At 50.2% G+C, this 23,907-nt stretch overlaps 1 protein-coding gene across 1 annotated transcript in view; it reads left to right on the forward strand.

Moving 5' to 3' along the window:
* Positions 1-18,695, forward strand: part of LOC135573598 (AT-rich interactive domain-containing protein 5B-like) — a 168,158-nt gene extending 149,463 nt beyond the window's left edge. The window contains 4 exon segments of the mRNA XM_065022861.1: positions 750-963; positions 15,571-17,876; positions 17,878-18,281; positions 18,373-18,695. Coding sequence (XP_064878933.1) covers positions 750-963; positions 15,571-17,876; positions 17,878-18,281; positions 18,373-18,695 — 3,247 coding nt within the window.
* The last annotated feature ends 5,212 nt before the right edge of the window (positions 18,696-23,907 follow it).

Here is a 23,907-nt window from a genome sequence, read left to right on the forward strand (position 1 = left end):
TCTCCAGGTTATAATGATTACCTGTCTCCCTCTCCAGGTTATAATGATTACCTGTCTCCCTCTCCAGGTTATAATGATTACCTGTCTCCCTCTCCTCCTCTCCAGGTTATAATGATTACCTGTCTCCCTCTCCAGGTTATAATGATTACCTGTCTCCCTCTACTCCTCTCCCGGTTATAATGATTACCTGTCTCCCTCTCCAGGTTATAATGATTACCTGTCTCCCTCTACTCCTCTCCAGGTTATAATGATTACCTGTCTCCCTCTCCAGGTTATAATGATTACCTGTCTCCCTCTCCAGGTTATAATGATGACCTGATTCTGATTTCTCGTCAGGGGGCTGGGTTATCTGGGTCATCTGGGTTCTCTGGGTTCTCTGGGTTGTCTGGGTTCTCTGGGTTATCTGGGTTATCTGGGTTATCTGGGTTATCTGGGTTGTCTGGGTTCTCTGGGTTCTCTGGGTTCTCTGGGTTATCTGGGTTCTCTGGGTTCTCTGGGTTCTCTGGGTTCTCTGGGTTATCTGGGTTCTCTGGGTTATCTGGGTCATCTGGGTTCTCTGGGTTCTCTGGGTTCTCTGGGTTATCTGGGTTAACTGGGTTCTCTGGGTTATCTGGGTCATCTGGGTCGTCTGGGTTGTCTGGGTTATCTGGGTTATCTGGGTTAACTGGGTTCTCTGTATAATAACTGTTGATGTTTAATGGCTGTTATTTATGAATTGATGGATTGATAATACTTGTCTCTCTCCCCAGGCTTATCCTGCCCTATGAGAGGTTCACTAAAGGAGAGGAAGATAAGCCCCTCCCCCTATCCAAACCCCGTAAAGACCTCACCACCCAGCAGGAGGTCCCCAAGACCAAGGTTCCCACGGTGACGCGGTGCCCCAAAGAGGAGCAACACCCACAAAACCCCCAACCCCCCAGGACTGAACAGGACCCCTGTGCTAAAGGCCTGGAACTCTCACCAGTCAGTCCCATTCTCTGTCTCTCTCTCTCTCTCTCTCTGTCTCTCTCTTTCTCTGTCTCTCTCTCTCTCTATCTCTCTCTGTCTCTCTCTTTCTCTGTGTCCCTCTCTCTCCTCCCAGTCAGTCTAATTCTCTCTCTTTCTCTCTCTCTCTCTCTCTCTCTCTCTCTCCTCTCTCTCTCTGTCTCTCTCTTTTCTCTGTGTCCCTCTCTCTCTCTCTCTCTCTGTCTCTCTCTTTCTCTGTCTCTCTCTCTCTCTCTCTCTCTCTCTCTATCTCTCTCTGTCTCTCTCTTTCTCTGTGTCCCTCTCTCTCCTCCCAGTCAGTCTAATTCTCTCTCTTTCTCTCTCTCTCTCTCTCTCTCTCTCTCTCTCTCTCTCTGTCTCTCTCTCTTTCTCTGTGTCCCTCTCTCTCCTCCCAGTCAGTCCCATTCTCTCTCTCTCTCTCTCTCTCTCTCTCTCTCTCTCTTTCTCTGTGTCCCTCTCTCTCCTCCCAGTCAGTCTAATTCTCTCTCTTTCTCTCTCTCCTCCCAGTCAGTGTGGTGGTTAATTTCTGTATTTACCAAATGAGGAGAGAGACAAACTTCACACACCAGTCAGAGTTATACTTAAACTACATCTTTAATAATAAGAGCCTTGCAATAGCATTTGACTTTCAATGATGCACCATTTCTAATGAACCATTGAAAAGTAACAACACAAAAGTACAAAGATCCTTTATAGCCGAGATACACCCCTCTCAACCTATATGACGAACAACAGATACATAGAATGGGTCACAAGGTTAAGATTTGTATGAAAGGTATCTATAATACATAGCAGACAGCATCTGCTGTGTCAACAGTTTTCATTGTATAGACCAGTGTCTGGTTCTCTGACTCCAAACTGGAACCATCTCACCCTGCTACGGTATAGAACAGAAACATTACCTCATTCTCTGGAATGCTCAGCAGCAGCTACTCTTCCTGGGGTTTATTATGAATCCCCATTAGTTCCTGCTAAGGCAGCAGCTACTCTTCCTGGGGTTTATTATGGATCCCCATTAGTTCCTGCCAAGGCAGCAGCTACTCTTCCTGGGGTTTATTATGGATCCCCATTAGTTCCTGCCAAGGCAGCAGCTACTCTTCCTGGGGTTTATTATGGATCCCCATTAGTTCCTGCCAAGGCAGCAGCTACTCTTCCTGGGGTTTATTATGGATCCCCATTAGTTCCTGCCAAGGCAGCAGCTACTCTTCCTGGGGTTTATTATGGATCCCCATTAGTTCCTGCCAAGGCAGCAGCTACTCTTCCTGGGGTTTATTATGGATCCCCATTAGTTCCTGCCAAGGCAGCAGCTACTCTTCCTGGGGTTTATTATGGATCCCCATTAGTTCCTGCCAAGGCAGCAGCTACTCTTCCTGGGGTTTATTATGGATCCCCATTAGTTCCTGCCAAGGCAGCAGCTACTCTTCCTGGGGTTTATTATGGATCCCCATTAGTTCCTGCCAAGGCAGCAGCTACTCTTCCTGGGGTTTATTATGGATCCCCATTAGTTCCTGCCAAGGCAGCTGCTACTCTTCCTGGGGTTTATTATGGATCCCCATTAGTTCCTGCCAAGGCAGCAGCTACTCTTCCTGGGGTTTATTATGGATCCCCATTAGTTCCTGCCAAGGCAGCAGCTACTCTTCCTGGGGTTTATTATGGATCCCCATTAGTTCCTGCCAAGGCAGCAGCTACTCTTCCTGGGGTTTATTATGGATCCCCATTAGTTCCTGCCAAGGCAGCAGCTACTCTTCCTGGGGTTTATTATGGATCCCCATTAGTTCCTGCCAAGGCAGCTGCTACTCTTCCTGGGGTTTATTATGGATCCCCATGAGTTCCTGCCAAGGCAGCAGCTACTCTTCCTGGGGTTTATTATGGATCCCCATTAGTTCCTGCCAAGGCAGCAGCTACTCTTCCTGGGGTTTATTATGGATCCCCATTAGTTCCTGCCAAGGCAGCTGCTACTCTTCCTGGGGTTTATTATGGATCCCCATTAGTTCCTGCCAAGGCAGCAGCTACTCTTCCTGGGGTTTATTATGGATCCCCATTAGTTCCTGCCAAGGCAGCTGCTACTCTTCCTGGGGTTTATTATGGATCCCCATTAGTTCCTGCCAAGGCAGCTGCTACTCTTCCTGGGGTTTATTATGGATCCCCATTAGTACCTGCCAAGGCAGCAGCTACTCTTCCTGGGGTTTATTATGGATCCCCATTAGTTCCTGCCAAGGCAGCTGCTACTCTTCCTGGGGTTTATTATGGATCCCCATTAGTTCCTGCCAAGGCAGCAGCTACTCTTCCTGGGGTTTATTATGGATCCCCATTAGTTCCTGCCAAGGCAGCAGCTACTCTTCCTGGGGTTTATTATGGATCCCCATTAGTTCCTGCCAAGTCAGCAGCTACTCTTCCTGGGGTTTAGAACAGAAACATTACCTCATTCTCTGGAATGCCAAGGCAGCTGCTACTCTTCCTGGGGTTTATTATGAATCCCCATTAGTTCCTGCTAAGGCAGCTGCTACTCTTCCTGGGGTTTATTATGAATCCCCATTAGTTCCTGCTAAGGCAGCTGCTACTCTTCCTGGGGTTTATTATGGATCCCCATTAGTTCCTGCCAAGGCAGCAGCTACTCTTCCTGGGGTTTATTATGGATCCCCATTAGTTCCTGCCAAGGCAGCTGCTACTCTTCCTGGGGTTTATTATGGATCCCCATTAGTTCCTGCCAAGGCAGCTGCTACTCTTCCTGGGGTTTATTATGGATCCCCATTAGTACCTGCCAAGGCAGCAGCTACTCTTCCTGGGGTTTATTATGGATCCCCATTAGTTCCTGCCAAGGCAGCTGCTACTCTTCCTGGGGTTTATTATGGATCCCCATTAGTTCCTGCCAAGGCAGCAGCTACTCTTCCTGGGGTTTATTATGGATCCCCATTAGTTCCTGCCAAGGCAGCAGCTACTCTTCCTGGGGTTTATTATGGATCCCCATTAGTTCCTGCCAAGGCAGCAGCTACTCTTCCTGGGGTTTAGAACAGAAACATTACCTCATTCTCTGGAATGCTCAAGGCAGCTGCTACTCTTCCTGGGGTTTATTATGAATCCCCATTAGTTCCTGCCAAGGCAGCTGCTACTCTTCCTGGGGTTTATTATGATCCCCATTAGTTCCTGCCAAGGCAGCAGCTACTCTTCCTGGGGTTTATTATGGATCCCCATTAGTTCCTGCCAAGGCAGCAGCTACTCTTCCTGGGGTTTATTATGGATCCCCATTAGTTCCTGCCAAGGCAGCTGCTACTCTTCCTGGGGTTTATTATGGATCCCCATTAGTTCCTGCCAAGGCAGCAGCTACTCTTCCTGGGGTTTATTATGGATCCCCATTAGTACCTGCCAAGGCAGCAGCTACTCTTCCTGGGGTTTATTATGGATCCCCATTAGTTCCTGCCAAGGCAGCTGCTACTCTTCCTGGGGTTTATTATGGATCCCCATTAGTTCCTGCCAAGGCAGCAGCTACTCTTCCTGGGGTTTATTATGGATCCCCATTAGTTCCTGCCAAGGCAGCAGCTACTCTTCCTGGGGTTTATTATGGATCCCCATTAGTTCCTGCCAAGTCAGCAGCTACTCACCCTGCTACGGTATAGAACAGAAACATTACCTCATTCTCTGGAATGCTCAGCAGCTGCTACTCTTCCTGGGGTTTATTATGAATCCCCATTAGTTCCTGCTAAGGCAGCTGCTACTCTTCCTGGGGTTTATTATGAATCCCCATTAGTTCCTGCTAAGGCAGCTGCTACTCTTCCTGGGGTTTATTATGGATCCCCATTAGTTCCTGCCAAGGCAGCAGCTACTCTTCCTGGGGTTTAGTATGGATCCCCATTAGTTCCTGTCAAGGCAGCAGTTACTCTTCCTGGGGTTTATTATGGATCCCCATTAGTTCCTGCCAAGGCAGCTGCTACTCTTCCTGGGGTTTATTATGGATCCCCATTAGTTCCTGTCAAGGCAGCAGTTACTCTTCCTGGGGTTTATTATGGATCCCCATTAGTTCCTGCCAAGGCAGCAGCTACTCTTCCTGGGGTTTATTATGGATCCCCATTAGTTCCTGCCAAGGCAGCAGCTACTCTTCCTGGGGTTTATTATGGATCCCCATTAGTTCCTGCCAAGGCAGCAGCTACTCTTCCTGGGGTTTATTATGGATCCCCATTAGTTCCTGCCAAGGCAGCAGATACTCTTCCTGGGGTTTATTATGGATCCCCATTAGTTCCTGTCAAGGCAGCAGCTACTCTTCCTGGGGTTTATTATGGATCCCCATTAGTTCCTGCCAAGGCAGCTGCTACTCTTCCTGGGGTTTATTATGGATCCCCATTAGTTCCTGCCAAGGCAGCAGCTACTCTTCCTGGGGTTTATTATGGATCCCCATTAGTTCCTGCCAAGGCAGCAGCTACTCTTCCTGGGGTTTATTATGGATCCCCATTAGTTCCTGCCAAGGCAGCAGCTACTCTTCCTGGGGTTTATTATGGATCCCCATTAGTTCCTGCCAAGGCAGCTGCTACTCTTCCTGGGGTTTATTATGGATCCCCATTAGTTCCTGCCAAGGCAGCAGCTACTCTTCCTGGGGTTTATTATGGATCCCCATTAGTTCCTGCCAAGGCAGCAGCTACTCTTCCTGGGGTTTATTATGGATCCCCATTAGTTCCTGCCAAGGCAGCAGCTACTCTTCCTGGGGTTTATTATGGATCCCCATTAGTTCCTGCCAAGGCAGCTGCTACTCTTCCTGGGGTTTATTATGGATCCCCATTAGTTCCTGCCAAGGCAGCAGCTACTCTTCCTGGGGTTTATTATGGATCCCCATTAGTTCCTGCCAAGGCAGCAGCTACTCTTCCTGGGGTTTATTATGGATCCCCATTAGTTCCTGCCAAGGCAGCAGCTACTCTTCCTGGGGTTTATTATGGATCCCCATTAGTTCCTGCCAAGGCAGCAGCTACTCTTCCTGGGGTTTATTATGGATCCCCATTAGTTCCTGTCAAGGCAGCTGCTACTCTTCCTGGGGTTTATTATGGATCCCCATTAGTTCCTGCCAAGGCAGCAGCTACTCTTCCTGGGGTTTATTATGGATCCCCATTAGTTCCTGCCAAGGCAGCAGCTACTCTTCCTGGGGTTTATTATTGATCCCCATTAGTTCCTGTCAAGGCAGCAGCTACTCTTCCTGGGGTTTATTATGGATCCCCATTAGTTCCTGCCAAGGCAGCTGCTACTCTTCCTGGGGTTTATTATGGATCCCCATTAGTTCCTGTCTCTCTGTTTAGAATCAGGAATCTGTAGGGGTTGTAAGGCTGTAAGAATAGTTCAGGAGGAGCAGTTGAGCCTGTTGAGTGATTCAGGTGTTTAGCCCCATAGCGCCAGAGCCAATAGACACACCTACTGCTGCAGAAGCCCTGTCTGTATAGTGGTCCCCAGCTAAGCCCTTACCCTGGACATGTGTGTGTCTGTGTGTGAGTGTCTGGATGGGTGGAGGATGTATTCCTGAAGTTAGCAACATAGTCCTGTCACTTTGAGTGACGCCAGAGACGATGGCTGCTGTTTTCCTAACAGATTGAGTGTGTTTTTTCACGTTATTTGTAACATATGTTGTACATAATGCTACTGCCACATTCTCTTATGACCGAAAAGAGCTTCTGGATATCAGAACAACGATTACTCACCTCGTACTGGACGAGTCGAGACGCGAAGGATTTACCTCAGACACCAGACAAGGCCCAAATCCCCGTCATTCACATGAAGAAGAGAAGTGGACATGTAGGTTTGGGTGCCTTGTAAGGATCTGACGGCGAGTGGGTAATCCGCCTCTACCATCCGTCCTATTAGCCAATGTGCAATCACTGGAGAATAAACTGGATGAGCTCTGATCAACACTATCATTAAACTAATATCTTATGTTTCACAGAGGGCTGAACAACAACATGGATAACATACAGTGTCACGAGAATTATGTTCTCAATGTTCATAAATTCAATTAACTACTCAGCCTGAAACCCAGAATTTGTAAGAAACTGGTTGAAATGAATCAGACGGAGGCCCAGCTACGATAGTCAGAAAGTTTATTTACGAGAGCGCTCCTCTGTTGTACAAGACAATTCATTTAATACTGGCTTCTCACGCACCCACATTCACACTAACATACGCACACACATTCACACTAACATTAGCACACAATGTCCTGTTACCCAGCCGACAAAGATTAGGGACCGTGAGAATCACCTCCTGTCCTTTCCCAAATCTCTCAGTGGCCCCTAGCCAAGGTCGGCACCGAATTCTGGCGCTCCTCTGTTTTTAAGACACTATAAAGACATAAACATTAGCTATATTGTTTTAACCTAATTCTAACTAGAACTACACATTTATTGATTATAATTTTATACATTCAATTTGATTGTTTCAGGGTGGAATGTTCTAATCATTCAATTAACTGATAAATCCCATTAACATCCTATCAATCACTGGAGAATAAACTGGATGAGCTCCGATCAAAACTATCCTACCAACTGGCCATTAAATTAAATCAAATCAAATCAAATTTTATTTGTCACATACACATGGTTAGCAGATGTTAATGCGAGTGTAGCGAAATGCTTGTGCTTCTAATTCCGACAATGCAGTGATAACCAACAAGTAATCTAACTAACAATTCCAAAACTACTGTCTTATACACAGTGTAAGGGGATAAGGAATATGTACATAAGGATATATGAATGAGTGATGGTACAGAGCAGCATACAGTAGATGGTATCGAGTACAGTATATACATATGAGATGAGTATGTAGACAAAGTAAACAAAGTGGCATAGTTAAAGTGGCTAGTGACATAAGAATGCAGTCGATGATCTAGAGTACAGTATATACATATGCATATGAGATGAATAATGTAGGGTAAGTAACATTATATAAGGTAGCATTGTTTAAAGTGGCTAGTGATATATTTACATCATTTCCCATCAATTCCCATTATTAAAGTGGCTGGAGTTGGGTCAGTGTCAATGACAGTGTGTTGGCAGCAGCCACTCAATGTTAGTGGTGGCTGTTTAACAGTCTGATGGCCTTGAGATAGAAGCTGTTTTTCAGTCTCTCGGTCCCAGCTTTGATGCACCTGTACTGACCTCGCCTTCTGGATGATAGCGGGGTGAACAGGCAGTGGTTCGGTGGTTGATGTCCTTGATGATCTTTATGGCCTTCCTGTAACATCGGGTGGTGTAGGTGTCCTGGAGGGCAGGTAGTTTGCCCCCGGTGATGCGTTGTGCAGACCTCACTACCCTCTGGAGAGCCTTATGGTTGAGGGCGGAGCAGTTGCCGTACCAGGCGGTGATACAGCCCGCCAGGATGCTCTCGATTGTGCATCTGTAGAAGTTTGTGAGTGCTTTTGGTGACAAGCCGAATTTCTTCAGCCTCCTGAGGTTGAAGAGGCGCTGCTGCGCCTTCTTCACGACGCTGTCAGTGTGAGTGGACCAATTCAGTTTGTCTGTGATGTGTATGCCGAGGAACTTAAAACTTGCTACCCTCTCCACTACTGATCCATCGATGTGGATAGGGGTGTTCCCTCTGCTGTTTCTGAAGTCCACAATCATCTCCTTAGTTTTGTTGACGTTGAGTGTGAGGTTATTTTCCTGTGAGGTTATTTTCCTTAAACTAATATGTTGTGTTTCACCGAGTCGGGCTGAACAACAACATGGATAACATACAGCTGGCTGGATTTACGCTGCATCGGCAAGACAGAACAGCTGCCTCCGTCCGGTAAGACAAGGGGTGGAGGTCTGTGTCTATTTGTAAGTAACAGCTGCTGCACAAAATCTAATATTAAGGAAGTCTCGAGGTTTTGCTCTCCTGAGGTAGAGGATCTTATGATAAGATGTAGACCACACTATTTACCAAGAGAGTTTTCATCTATATTTTTGTAGCTGTCTATTTACCATCACAAACCGATGCTGGCACTAAGACGGCACTCAACGAGTGTCACGATCGTCATAATAAGTGGACCAAAGCGCAGTGTGATCTGGGTTCCACATCTTTCATTGACTGAGTGAAACTCACAGCAAAACAAAACAATAAATCTCAAACGAAACGTGAAGCTAACAGTAGTTCTAACAGGCAACTATCCATAGTCAAGATCCCACAAAGCACAATGGGGAAATGGCTGCCTAGATATGATCCCCAATAGGGGAGGGTCAAGGGTGGGCATCTACCGTCGGGGACGGCTCCGGTGCGGGGCGAAGTATCCACTCCGCTCGCGGACAAGTTATCCTCAATGGCGGCTCTGGTGCGGGGATCGTCACCGGATGCTCCGGACCGTGGATTATCGCTGGGGACTCCAAACTGTAGATCGTCGCTGGGGACTCCGGACCGTAGATCGTTGCTGGGGACGCCGGACCATTGTTAGTCGCCGGGGACTCAGGACCATAGACCGTCGCTGGAGGCTCTGGACCGCAAAACCGTCTCTGGAGGTTCCGGACCGTGGACCGTCACTGGAGGTTCCGGACCGTGGACCGTCACTGGAGGTTCCGGACCGTGGACCGTCACTGGAGGTTCCGGACCGTGGACCGTCACTGGAGGTTCCGGACCGTGGACCGTCACTGGAGGTTCCGGACCGTGGACCGTGCCTGGAGGTTCCGGACCGTGGACCGTGTCTGGAGGTTCCGGACCGTGGACCGTGTCTGGAGGTTCCGGACCGTGGACCGTGTCTGGAGGTTCCGGACCGTGTCTGAAGGTTCCGGAGGTCTGGAGGTTCCGGACCGTGTCTGGAGGTTCCGGACCGTGGACCGTGTCTGGAGGTTCCGGACCGTGGACCGTCACTGGAGGTTCCGGACCGTGGACCGTCACTGGAGGTTCCGGACCGTGGACCGTCTCTGGAGGTTCCGGACCGTGGACAGTCTCTGGAGGTTCCGGACCGTGGACCGTCTCTGGAGGTTCCGGACCGTGGACAGTCTCTGGAGGTTCCGGACCGTGGACCGTCTCTGGAGGTTCCGGACCGTGGACCGTGTCTGGAGGTTCCGGACCGTGGACCTGATTCATGGGCCTGATTCATGGGACCGGTACAGGCACCGGGCTGGTGATACGCACCGCAGGGCGAGTGCGGGGAGGAGGTACACGACGCACTGGACTGGGAATACAGCGCGTAGAGCCCGCACAGGCTTTCCTGGACCGAGGCGGCGCACTGGAGACCAGGCGCGCTGAGCCGGCACAACCCGTCCTGGACGACAAGTGGCACAGAACGCACCGGGCTGTGAATCCGCACTGGAGACACAGTGCGTATCACCACAAAACATGGTGCCTGCCAGGTCAAACGCTCCCCACGGTGAGTACGGAGAGTTGGCTCTGGCTCAATCCCCTCAACTTTCGCTGCCAACTTCTCGCTCAATCTGTCCCAAGCCTACCAGACGAGCCAAATGACTTCTATGCTCGCTTCGAGGCAAGTAACACTGAAGTCTGTATGAGAGCACCAGCTGTTCCGGACGACTGTGTGATAACGCTCTCCTTAGCTGATGTGAGTAAGACCTTTAAACAGGTCAACATTGACAAGGCCGCAGGGCCAGACGGATTACCAGGATCTGTACTCCGAGCATGCGCTGACCAAATGGCAAGTGTCTTCACTGACATTTTCAACCTGTCCCTGACTGAGTCTGTAATACCAACATGTTTCAAGCAAACCACCATAATCCCAGTGCCTTAAAACACCAAGGTAACCTGCCTAAATGACTACCGACCCGTAGCTCTCGCAGTCATGAAGTGCATTGAAAGGCTGGTAATGACTCACATTAACACCATTATCCCAGAAACCCTAGACCCACTCCAATTTGCATACCGCCCCAACAGATCCACAAATGATGCAATATCTATTGCATGCCGGACTGCCATTTCCCACCTGGACAAAAGGAACACCTACAGTTGAAGTTTACATTCCACCTTCGCCAAATACATTTAAACTCAGTTTTTCACAATGCCTGACATTTAATCCTAGTAAAAATTCACTGTCTTAGGTCAGTTAGGATCACCACTTTATTTTAAGAATTTGAAATGTCAGAATAATAGTAGAGAGAAGGATTTATTTAAGCTTTTATTTATTTCATCACATTCCCAGTGGGTCAGAAGTTTACATACACTCAATTAGTATTTGGTAGCATTGCCTTTAAATCGTTTCGGGTAGCCTTCCACAAGCTTCCCACAAACGTTGGGTGAATTTTGGCCCATTCCTCCTGACAGAGCTGGTGTAACTGAGTCAGGTTTGTAGGCCTCCTTGCTCGCACACGCCTTTTCAGTTCTGCCCATACATTTTCTGTTGGATTGAGGTCAGGGCTTTGTGATGGCCTCTCCAATACCTGGACTTTGTTATCCTTAAGACATTTTGCCACAACTTTGGAATTATGCTTGGAGTCATTGTCCGTTTGGAAGACCCATTTGCGACCAAGCTTTAAATTCCTGACTGATGTTTTGAGATGTTGCTTCAATATATCCACATAATTGTTCCACCTCATGATGCCATCTATTTTGTGAAGTGCACCAGTCCCTAACACAGCAAAGAACCCCCACAACATGATGCTGCCACCCCCGTGCTTCACGGTTGGGATGGTGTTCTTCGGCTTGCAAATCTCCCCCTTTTTCCTCCGAACACAACGATGGTCATTATGGCCAAACATTTTTTCATCAGACCAGAGGACATTTCTCCAAAAAGTACGATATTTGTCCCCATGTGCAGTTGCAAACCGTAGTCTGGATTTTTTATGGCGGGTTTGGAGCAGTGGCTTCTTCCTTGCTGAGCAGCCTTTCAGGTTATGTCGATATAGGACTCATTGTATTGTGGATATAGATACTTTTGTACCTGTTTCCTCCAGCATCTTCACAAGGTCCTTTGCTGTTGCTCTGGGATTGATTTGCACTTTTCGCACCAAAGTATGTTCATTTCAAGGAGACAGAACGCGTCTCCTTCCTGAGCGGTATGACGGCTGTGTGGTCCCATGGTGTTTATACTTGCACACTATTGTTTGTACAGATGAACATGATACCTTCAGGCGTTTGGAAATTGCTACCGAGGATGAACCAGACTTGTGGAGGTCTACAATTTTTTTTTCTGACGTCTTGGCTGATTTCGTTTGATTGTCCCATGATGTCAAGCAAAGAGGCACTGAGTTTGAAGGTAGACCTTGAAATACATCCACAGGTACACCTCAATTGACTCAAATGATGTCAATTAGCCTATCAGAAGCTTCTAAAGCCATGACATAATTTTCTGGAATTTTCCGAGCTTTGTAAAGACACAGTCAACTTAGTGTATGTAAACTTCTGACCTACTGGAATTGTGATACAGTGAATTATAAGTGAAATAATCTGTCTGTAAACAGGTGTTGGAAAAATTACTTGTGTCATGCACAAATTTGTGGAGTGGTTGAAAAATGAGTTTTAATGACTCCAACCTAAGTGTATGTAAACTTCCGACTTCAACTGTATGTAAGAATGCTATTCATTGACTACATCTGTGTTCAATACCATAGTGCCCTCAAGGCTCATCACTAAGCTAAGGACCCTGGTTCTAAACACCTCCCTCTGCAACTGGATCCTGGACTTCCTGACAGGCCGCCCCCGGGTGTTAAGGGTAGGTAACAACACATCCACCACGCTGATCCTCAACACTGGGGCCCCTCAGGGTTCGTGCTCAGTCCCCTCAAGCACGACTCCAACAACATCATTAAGTTTTCCGATGACACAACAGTGGTAGGCCTGATCACCAACAACGATGAGAGCCTATAGGGAGGAGGTCAGAGACCTGACAGTGTGGTGCCAGGATAAAATCCTCTCCCTCAACGCGATCAAGACAAAGGAGATGATTGTGGACTACAGGAAAAGGAGGGCCGAGGACGCCCCCATTCTCATAGACAGGGCTGTAGTGGATCAGGTTGAGAGCTTCAAGTTCCTTGGTGTCCACATCCCCAACAAATGTTCATGGTCCAAACACACCAAGACAGTCGTGGAGGGCACGACAACGCCTATTCCCCTCAGGAGACTGAAAAGATTTGGCATCGGCCCTCAGATCCTCAAAAAGGTCTAGATCTACACCATCGAGAGCTTCCTGACTGATTGCATCACCGCCTGGTATTGCACCTGCTCAGCCTCCGACCGCAGCCTCTACATTGACTATGTACCAGTACCCCCTGTATATAGCCTCCACATGGACTCTGTATCGGTACCCCATGTATATAGCCTCCACATTGACTCTGTACCGGTACCCCTGTATATAGCCTCCACATGGACTCTGTACCAGTACACCCTGTATATAGCCTCCACATTGACTCTGTACCAGTACACCCTGTATATAGCCTCCACATTGACTCTGTACCAGTACCCCCTGTATATAGCCTCCACATTGACTCTGTACCGGTACCCCTGTATATAGCCTCCACATGGACTCTGTACCTGTACCCCATGTATATAGCCTCCACATTGACTCTGTACCGGTACCCCTGTATATAGCCTCCACATGGACTCTGTACCTGTACCCCTGTATATAGCCTCCACATTAACTCTGTACCGGTACCCCTGTATATAGCCTCCACATGGACTCTGTACCTGTACCCCATGTATATAGCCTCATCATTGACATGGTACCGGTACCCCCTGTACTGTATATAGCCTCCACATTGACTCTGTACCGGTACCCCCTGTATATAGCCTCCACATGGACTCTGTACCTGTACCCCCTGTATATAGCCTCCACATGGACTCTGTACCTGTACCCCATGTATATAGCCTCATCATTGACATGGTACCGGTACCCCCTGTACTGTATATAGCCTCCACATTGACTCTGTACCGGTACCACCTGTATATAGCCTCCACATTGACTCTGTACCGGTACCCCCTGTATATAGCCTCCACATGGACTCTGTACCTGCACCCCATGTATATAGTCTCCACATTACGTTATTCAGTACTACCTCTGTAGTGTGTATTGGTGGTCTGGTGATGGAAACAGTTCATTAGAGAGGAGAAGAGGGAGGCTGGTGGATTGGACTGTGCATGTAAACGTTATTCAGTACTACCTCTGTAGTGTGTATTGGTGGTCTGGTGATGGAAACAGTTCATTAGAGAGGAGAAGAGGGAGGCTGGTGGATTGGACTGTGCAGGTGGTCTGTTGATGGAAACAGTTCATTAGAGAGGAGAAGAGGGAGGCTGGTGGATTGGACTGTGCATGTAACCGTTATTCAGTACTACCTCTGAAGTGTGTATTGGTGGTCTGGTTCCTATTTTATTTATTTGATTTATTTCACCTTTATTTAACCAGGTAGGTTAGTTGAGAACAAGTTCTCATTTGCAACTGCGACCTGGCCATGATAAAGCATAGCAGTGTGAACAGACAACACAGAGTTACACATGGAGTAAACAATTAACAAGTCAATAACACAGTAGGAACAAAAAGAGGGTCTATATACATTGTGTGCAAAAGGCATGAGGAGGTAGGCGAATAATTACAATTTTGCAGATTAACACTGGAGTGATAAATGATCAGATGGTCATGTACAGGTAGAGATATTGGTGTGCAAAAGAGCAGAAAAGTAAATAAATAAAAACAGTATGGGGATGAGGTAGGTAAAATTGGGTGTTCTATTTACCGATGGACTATGTACAGCTGCAGCGATCGGTTAGCTGCTCAGATAGCAGATGTTTGAAGTTGGTGAGGGAGATAAAAGTCTCCAACTTCAGCGATTTTTTGCAATTCGTTCCAGTCACAGGCAGCAGAGAACTGGAACGAAAGGCGGCCAAATGAGGTGTTGGCTTTAGGGATGATCAGTGAGATACACCTGCTAGACCGCGTGCTACGGGTGGGTGTTGCCATCGTGACCAGTGAACTGAGATAAGGCGGAGCTTTACCTAGCATGGACTTGTAGATGACCTGGAGCCAGTGGGTCTGGCGACGAATATGTAGCAAGGTTCAGCCGACTAGAGCATACAGGTCGCAGTGGTGGGTGATATAAGGTGATTTGGTGACAAAACGGATGGCACTGTGATAGACTGCATCCAGTTTGCTGAGTAGAGTGTTGGAAGCTATTTTGTAGATGACATCGGAGTTTTACTAGGGTAAGTTTGGCGGCGTGAGTGAAGGAGGCTTTGTTGCAGAATAGAAAGCCGACTAGATTTGATTTTAGATTGGAGATGTTTGATATGAGTCTGGAAGGAGAGTTTACAGTCTAGCCAGACACCTAGGTACTTATAGATGTCCACATATTCTAGGTCGGAACCATCCAGGGTGGTGATGCTAGTCGGGCGTGCGGGTGCAGACAGCGAACGGTTGAAAAGCATGCATTTGGTTTTACTAGCGTTTAAGAGCAGTTGGAGGCCACGGAAGGAGTGTTGTATGGCATTGAAGCTCGTTTGGAGGTTAGATAGCACAGTGTCCAAGGACGGGCCGGAAGTATACAGAATGGTGTCCACCCGTCTGGTTCCTAACTGTCCTCTGTGTCTGTTGTCTGTCTGGTTCCTAACTGTCCTCTGTGTCTGTTGTCTGTCTGGTTCCTAACTGTCCTCTGTGTCTGTTGTCTGTCTGGTTCCTAACTGACCTCTGTGTCTGTTGTGTTGCAGGAGTGTGAGGAGAAGGAAAGTAGTCCGGAGGAGGAGGGAGTCAAGGTGAAGCAGGAGGTGCCCCTGCCGGCTGGTGAGGTGAGCAGGAGCACCAGTGAAGAGGAGGAGGAGGAGCCAGTAGCGGTCTGCATCAAGGAGAGGGTTCTACACCAAGGAGTTTCCTGGGAGAACAACGAGAAGCCACCTTCAGACACCACTACACTCCACTTCTTCCCTGTAGACACTCCCACTCCAATAAACCACTCCCACCCTCAGGACCAATGGCAAAAGGAGCTGCCTGACTATGCCAACCCATGTCCCCAGGCCAGGCTGGACCAGTCTGGGTTGACTGAGGAGCCCCAGGGCCCTAACCCTGGCATGGTGGGCATAGTGGAGGTGGTGCTCCCCATTCGGCAGAGGTCCCTACAGTCCCCCAGGGCTCCAGAGGACACCACCGACAGAGCACAGCTCCCTGGACAGGACCACTCCTGTTACAGATACTCTACTATACTCTACCCAGGCAGAGCCCATCCTGGACCTGGCATCAACCATCCAGGCACCAACCCTGGCATCAACCATCCAGGCACCAACCATCCAGGCACCAACCCTGGCATCAACCATCCAGGCACCAACCCTGGCACCAACCATCCAGGCACCAACCCTGGCATCAACCATCCAGGCACCAACCATCCAGGCACCAACCATCCAGGCACCAACTCTGGCACCAACCATCCAGGCACCAACCCTGGCACCAACCATCCAGGCACCAACTATGGCACCAACCATCCAGGCACCAACCCTGGCACCAACCATCCAGGCACCAACCATCCAGGCACCAACCATCCTGGCACCAACCATCCAGGCACCAACCATCCAGGCACCAACCATCCAGGCACCAACCATCCTGGCACCAACCCTGGCACCAACTCTGGCACCATGTCTGATCTAGCCAAGAAGAAGCTGCTCTCTCAGGTCAATGGAACCACCCCTGGGCCATCTCTGCCCAATCACTACGCCATTGGCCCGCCCCCACCCCTCATCAACACAAGCCTGGCTATTTGCAACGCAGAGGAGTCGGCCAGTCAGCCAATAGCAGGCTGTCAGGGTTCCTGCAGCACAGGCACAGCTGTGGTCAAACGTCCGTCTGTCATCCAGCATGCCCAGAGCTTCAAGCCCCTGTTCTGCGAGACAGGGGACAGGAGGGAGGGGGAGGGCCGGAACAGGAACATGTATAAACCAGGGGAACCCTGCTCTCCCTGTGACCTGACCCAGCACCACCCTAACTCTCCCTATGACCTGACCCAGCCCCACCCTAACTCTCCCTATGGCCTGACCCAGCCCCATCCCCAGCCCCACCCTAACTCTCCCTGTGACCTGACCCAGCACCATCCCCTATCCCATCTACCCCCCAAGACTATACACCATCCCCAGCCCCACCCTAACTCTCCCTGTGACCTGACCCAGCACCATCCTAACTCTCCCTGTGACCTGACCCAGCACCATCCTAACTCTCCCTGTGACCTGACCCAGCCCCACCCTAACTCTACCTATGACCTGACCCAGCCCAACCCTAACTCTCCCTGTGACCTGACCCAGCACCACCCTAACTCTCCCTGTGACCTGACCCAGCCCCACCCTAACTCTCCCTGTGACCTGACCCAGCCCCACCCTAACTCTCCCTATGACCTGACCCAGCCCCACCCTAACTCTACCTATGACCTTACACAGCCCCACCCTAACTCTACCTATGACCTGACCCAGCACCACCCTAACTCTACCTATGACCTGACCCAGCCCCACCCTAACTCTACCTATGACCTGACCCAGCACCACCCTAACTCTACCTATGACCTGACCCAGCCCCACCCTAACTCTCCCTATGACCTTTACCTACGGAGTATTGAGACGCCCCAACCTGGCCACATTACCAGATTCCTGCCTGACTTCTCTCCCCCCCTCCACTCCCAGAACCTCCACAGTTTGTACAACCATACAGAGACACACGTCAGCCAGTTCATCAGCAGCAGGGAGAGGGTGACCGCCTTACCCAGGGACTGTGAGGCAGCGCCTGGCCCGGGAGGGCCGCAGTTCCCCTCCTCTAAACACCCTGACACAATGGGTCTGGGGGGCTACTGTGCCCGTATAAACCTCCTGACCCCCAACCTGACCCCTCACACACTAAGAGACATGACGTCTCTCGTACAGACAAGCTCAGAAGACCAACCCACAGACTTAAGTCTTCCCAAGTCCTCTCCTCACAAACCTACCCCCTCCACTGCCACCCCTCCCTTCACAACAACCCCCACCCCTCATGCCCCTCCAGGATACTGGGAGGTTCTGTAGAGTCCCCCCCATGACCATGTCCTCCAGCCCCAGACATCCTGCAGACCCCCAGCCTAACCACAGGGGGAAGACCCTGAATGGCCAGAGTGGAGGATGGGAGGACCAGGGGCTGGGACACAAGATGGAGGAGCTAAACAGACCCATCCTAGGCACCAAGAATACGTCCAGACCCCAGAACAACGTGTGCACGGCACGCCCACTGAAGAGGAGTCTGGAGGAGCGGGAGAACGGGGCCCCAGAGAGGAAGATCAGAGCTGTCACTCCCATGCACTCCTCCTCTTCCTCCTCATCCTGTACAACCAGGGACAGAGACAGGGAGGGCCACTCGGAGTGGAAGGTCAGGACCCCAGCGCTGGAGGGGTGGTACCAGCCGACCCCAGCCAGCCCCGGCCCACAGCCTCCACCTACACATCAACTCCTTCGTGGAAGGACACAAGTTCCCCTTCCTCTCCTCCCCCTGTTCCCGGGGCCTCTACCCAGAGGCCTTCATTTCTCAGATCCAGGATATGTGTGAGGGCCTGGGCCCCCACAGGCCCCTGGGGTACCACCCCCTACAGTACCTGAAGAACCAGGCCGGCCTCTCTCCTCTGGTCCCGCCCTTCGCTTTCCACTCCTTCATGATGCAAAGACAGGCTCACAGCCCCGCCCACATGTACCGGCACCCTATGGGAGCCTCGTATGGGGAACTGTTGCATCATGGTCTACACCCCATGTCTTCCATGTCTGCCCTCAACACACAGCAACACCCAGACATCAGCCCCTCACAGCTCTCCTCTGTCAAACCAAACACCAAACTATCATAACCCTAACCCTCCCTTCAGAGCCTCACAGCTCTCCTCTGTCCAACCCAACACCAAACTATCATAACCCTAACCCTCCCTTCAGCCCCTCACAGCTCTCCTCTGTCCACCCCAACACCAAACTATCTAACCCTCCCTTCAGAGCCTCACAGCTCTCCTCTGTCCACCCCAACACCAAACTATCCTAACCCTAACCCTCCCTTCAGAGCCTCACAGCTCTCCTCTGTCCACCCCAACACCAAACTATCATAACCCTAACCCTCCCTTCAGAGCCTCACAGCTCTCCTCTGTCCACCCCAACACCAAACTATCATAACCCTAACCCTCCCTTCAGAGCCTCACAGCTCTCCTCTGTCCACCCCAACACCAAACTATCATAACCTAACCCTCCCCTTCAGCCCCTCACAGCTCTCCTGTCCACCCCAACACCAAACTATCAGCTCCCTTCAGCCCCTCTGCTCTCCTCTGTCACCCCAACACCAAACTATCATAACCCTAACCCTCCCTTCAGCCTCCTCTGTCCACAGCTCTCCCCTAACTCCCTTCAGTCCACCCCAACCCCACCAAACTATCATAACCCTAACCCTCCCTTCAGAGCCTCACAGCTCTCCTCTGTCCACCCCAACACCAAACTATCATAACCCTAACCCTCCCTTCAGAGCCTCACAGCTCTCCTCTGTCCACCCCAACACCAAACTATCATAATCCTAACCCTCCCTTCAGAGCCTCACAGCTCTCCTCTGTCCACCCCAACACCAAACTATCCTAACCCTAACCCTCCCTTCAGAGCCTCACAGCTCTCCTCTGTCCACCCCAACACCAAACTATCATAACCCTAACCCTCCCTTCAGAGCCTCACAGCTCTCCTCTGTCCACCCCAACACCAAACTATCATAACCCTAACCCTCCCTTCAGAGCCTCACAGCTCTCCTCTGTCCACCCCAACACCAAACTATCATAACCCTAACCCTCCCTTCAGCCCCTCACAGCTCTCCTCTGTCCAACCCAACACCAAACTAACCCTCCCTTCAGAGCCTAACCTCTCCCTTCAGAGCCTCAACCCTCCCTTCAGCTCTCTCCTCTGTCCACCCCAACACCAAACTATCATAACCCTAACCCTCCCTTCAGAGCCTCACAGCTCTCCTCTGTCCACCCCAACACCAAACTATCATAACCCTAACCCTCCCTTCAGAGCCTCACAGCTCTCCTCTGTCCACCCCAACACCAAACTATCATAACCCTAACCCTCCCTTCAGAGCCTCACAGCTCTCCTCTGTCCACCCCAACACCAAACTATCATAACCCTAACCCTCCCTTCAGAGCCTCACAGCTCTCCTCTGTCCACCCCAACACCAAACTATCATAACCCTAACCCTCCCTTCAGAGCCTCACAGCTCTCCTCTGTCCACCCCAACACCAAACTATCATAACCCTAACCCTCCCTTCAGAGCCTCACAGCTCTCCTCTGTCTATCATAACCCTAACCCTCCCTTCAGTCCTCTCCTCTGTCCACCCCAACACCAAACTATCATAACCCTAACCCTCCCTTCAGAGCCTCACAGCTCTCCTCTGTCCACCCCAACACCAAACTATCATAACCCTCCCTTCACCCAGCTCTCCCTTCAGAGCCTCACAGCTCTCCTCTGTCCACCCCAACACCAAACTATCATAACCCTAACCCTCCCTTCAGAGCCTCACAGCTCTCCTCTGTCCAACCCAACACCAAACTATCATAACCCTAACCCTCCCTTCAGAGCCTCACAGCTCTCCTCTGTCCACCCCAACACCAAACTATCATAACCCTAACCCTCCCTTCAGCCCCTCACAGCTCTCCTCTGTCCACCCCAACACCAAACTATCATAACCCTAACCCTCCCTTCAGAGCCTCACAGCTCTCCTCTGTCCACCCCAACACCAAACTATCATAACCCTAACCCTCCCTTCAGAGCTCCCTTCAGAGCCCCTCCCTCCTTCAGAGCCTCAGCTCTCCTCTGTCCACCCCAACACCAAACTATCATAACCCTAACCCTCCCTTCAGAGCCTCACAGCTCTCCTCTGTCCACCCCAACACCAAACTATCTAACCCTCCCTCCCTTCAGCCCCTCACAGCTCTCCTCTGTCCACCCCAACACCAACCCTAACCCTCCCTTCAGAGCCTCACAGCTCTCCTCTGTCCACCCCAACACCAAACTATCAGAGCCTAACTCTCTAACCCTCCCTTCAGCCCTCACAGCTCTCCTCTGTCCACCCCAACACCAAACTATCATAACCCTAACCCTCCCTTCAGAGCCTCACAGCTCTCCTCTGTCCACCCCAACACCAAACTATCATAACCCTCCCTTCACCCTCCCTTCAGAGCCTCACAGCTCTCTCTCTGTCCACCCCAACACCAAACTATCATAACCCTAACCCTCCCTTCAGAGCCTCACAGCTCTCCTCTGTCCACCCCAACACCAAACTATCATAACCCTAACCTAACTCTCCTCTTCAGAGCCTCACAGCTCTCCTCTGTCCACCCCAACAAACCAAACTATCCTAACCCTAACTCTCCTCCCTTCAGAGCCTCACAGCTCTCCTCTGTCCAACCCAACACCAAACTATCATAACCCTAACCCTCCCTTCAGAGCTCTCCTCTGTCAGCTCTCCCTTCAGAGCTCTGTCCACCCCAACACCAAACTATCATAACCCTAACCCTCCCTTCCCTTCAGAGCCTCACAGCTCTCCTCTGTCCACCCCAACACCAAACTATCATAACCCTAACCCTCCCTTCAGAGCCTCACAGCTCTCCTCTGTCCACCCCAACACCAAACTATCATAACCCTAACCCTCCCTTCAGAGCCTCACAGCTCTCCTCTGTCCACCCCAACACCAAACTATCATAACCCTAACCCTCCCTTCAGCCCCTCACAGCTCTCCTCTGTCCAACCCAACACCAAACTATCCTAACCCTCCCTTCAGAGCCTCACAGCTCTCCTCTGTCCACCCCAACACCAAACTATCATAACCCTAACCCTCCCTTCAGCCCCTCACAGCTCTCCTCTGTCCACCCCAACACCAAACTATCATAACCCTAACCCTCCCTTCAGAGCCTCACAGCTCTCCTCTGTCCAACCCTCCCTTCAACACCATACTATCATAACCCTAACCCTCCCTTCAGCCCCTCACAGCTCTCCCTAACCCTCTGTCCACCCCAACACCAAACTATCATAACCCTAACCCTCCCTTCAGAGCCTCACAGCTCTCCTCTGTCCACCCCAACACCAAACTATCATAACCCTAACCCTCCCTTCAGAGCCTCACAGCTCTCCTCTGTCCACCCCAACACCAAACTATCATAACCCTAACCCTCCCTTCAGAGCCTCACAGCTCTCCTCTGTCCACCCCAACACCAAACTATCATAACCCTAACCCTCCCTTCAGAGCCTCACAGCTCTCCTCTGTCCAACCCAACAAACCAAACTAACCCTCCCTCCTAACCCTCCCTAACCCTCCCTTCAGAGCCTCACAGCTCTCCTCTGTCCCCCAACACCAAACTATCACCCTAACCCTCCCTTCAGAGCCTCACAGCTCTCCTCTGTCCACCCCAACACCAAACTATCATAACCCTAACCCTCCCTTCAGCCCCTCACAGCTCTCCTCTGTCCACCCCAACACCAAACTATCATAACCCTAACCCTCCCTTCAGAGCCTCACAGCTCTCCTCTGTCCACCCCAACACCAAACTATCATAACCCTAACCCTCCCTTCAGAGCCTCACAGCTCTCCTCTGTCCACCCCAACACCAAACTATCATAACCCTAACCCTCCCTTCAGAGCCTCACAGCTCTCCTCTGTCCACCCAACCCCATAACCCTAACCCTCCCTTCAGAGCCTCAAACTCTCATCTGTCCACCCCAACCCAAACTAACCCTAACCCTCCCTTCAGAGCCTCACAGCTCTCCTCTGTCCACCCCAACACCAAACTATCATAACCCTAACCCTCCCTTCAGCCCTCACAGCTCCCTTCAATAACCCTAACCCTCCCTTCAGAGCCTCACAGCTCTCCTCTGTCCACCCCAACACCAAACTATCATAACCCTAACCCTCCCTTCAGAGCCTCACAACCCCAACACCAAACTATCATAACCCTAACCCTCCTTCAGAGCCTCACAGTCTCTCCCTAACCCTCCTTCAGAGCCTCCACTCCCTCTGTCCAACACCAAACTATCATAACCCTAACCCTCCCTTCAGCCCCTCACAGCTCTCCTCTGTCCAACCCAACACCAAACTATCCTAACTCAACCATTCTCTACAGACAAGTCTGAAGTTTACATACACCTTAGCCAACTACATTTAAACTCAGTTTTTCACAATTCCTGACGTTTAATCCTAGTAAAAATTCCCTGTTTTAGGTCAGTTAGAATCACCCCTTTATTTTAAGAATGTGAAATCTCAGAATAATAGTAGAGAGAATTATTTATTTAACCTTTTCTTTCTTTCATCACATTCCCAGTGGGTCAGAAGTATATATACACTCAATTAGTATTTGGTAGCATTGCTTTTAAATTGTTTAAACTTGGGGCAAACGTTTTGGGTAGCCTTCCACATGCTTCCCACAAAAAGTTGGGTGAATTTTGGCCCATTCCTCCTAACAGAGCTGGTGTAACTGAGTCAGGTTTGTAGGCCTCCTAACAGAGCTGGTGTAACTGAGTCAGGTTTGTAGGTCTCCTGACAGAGCTGGTGTAACTGAGTCAGGTTTGTAGGTCTCCTGACAGAGCTGGTGTAACTGAGTCAGGTTTGTAGGTCTCCTGACAGAGCTGGTGTAACTGAGTCAGGTTTGTAGGTCTCCTGACAGAGCTGGTGTAACTGAGTCAGGTTTGTAGGTCTCCTGACAGAGCTGGTGTAACTGAGTCAGGTTTGTAGGTCTCCTGACAGAGCTGGTGTAACTGAGTCAGGTTTGTAGGTCTCCTGACAGAGCTGGTGTAACTGAGTCAGGTTTGTAGGTCTCCTGACAGAGCTGGTGTAACTGAGTCAGGTTTGTAGGTCTCCTGACAGAGCTGGTGTAACTGAGTCAGGTTTGTAGGTCTCCTGACAGAGCTGGTGTAACTGAGTCAGGTTTGTAGGTCTCCTGACAGAGCTGGTGTAACTGAGTCAGGTTTGTAGGCCTCCTGACAGAGCTGGTGTAACTGAGTCAGGTTTGTAGGCCTCCTGACAGAGCTGGTGTAACTGAGTAAGG

This window comes from Oncorhynchus nerka, linkage group LG10 (assembly GCF_034236695.1).
Source record: "Oncorhynchus nerka isolate Pitt River linkage group LG10, Oner_Uvic_2.0, whole genome shotgun sequence".
In the NCBI taxonomy this organism is placed as follows: Eukaryota; Metazoa; Chordata; class Actinopteri; order Salmoniformes; family Salmonidae; genus Oncorhynchus; species Oncorhynchus nerka.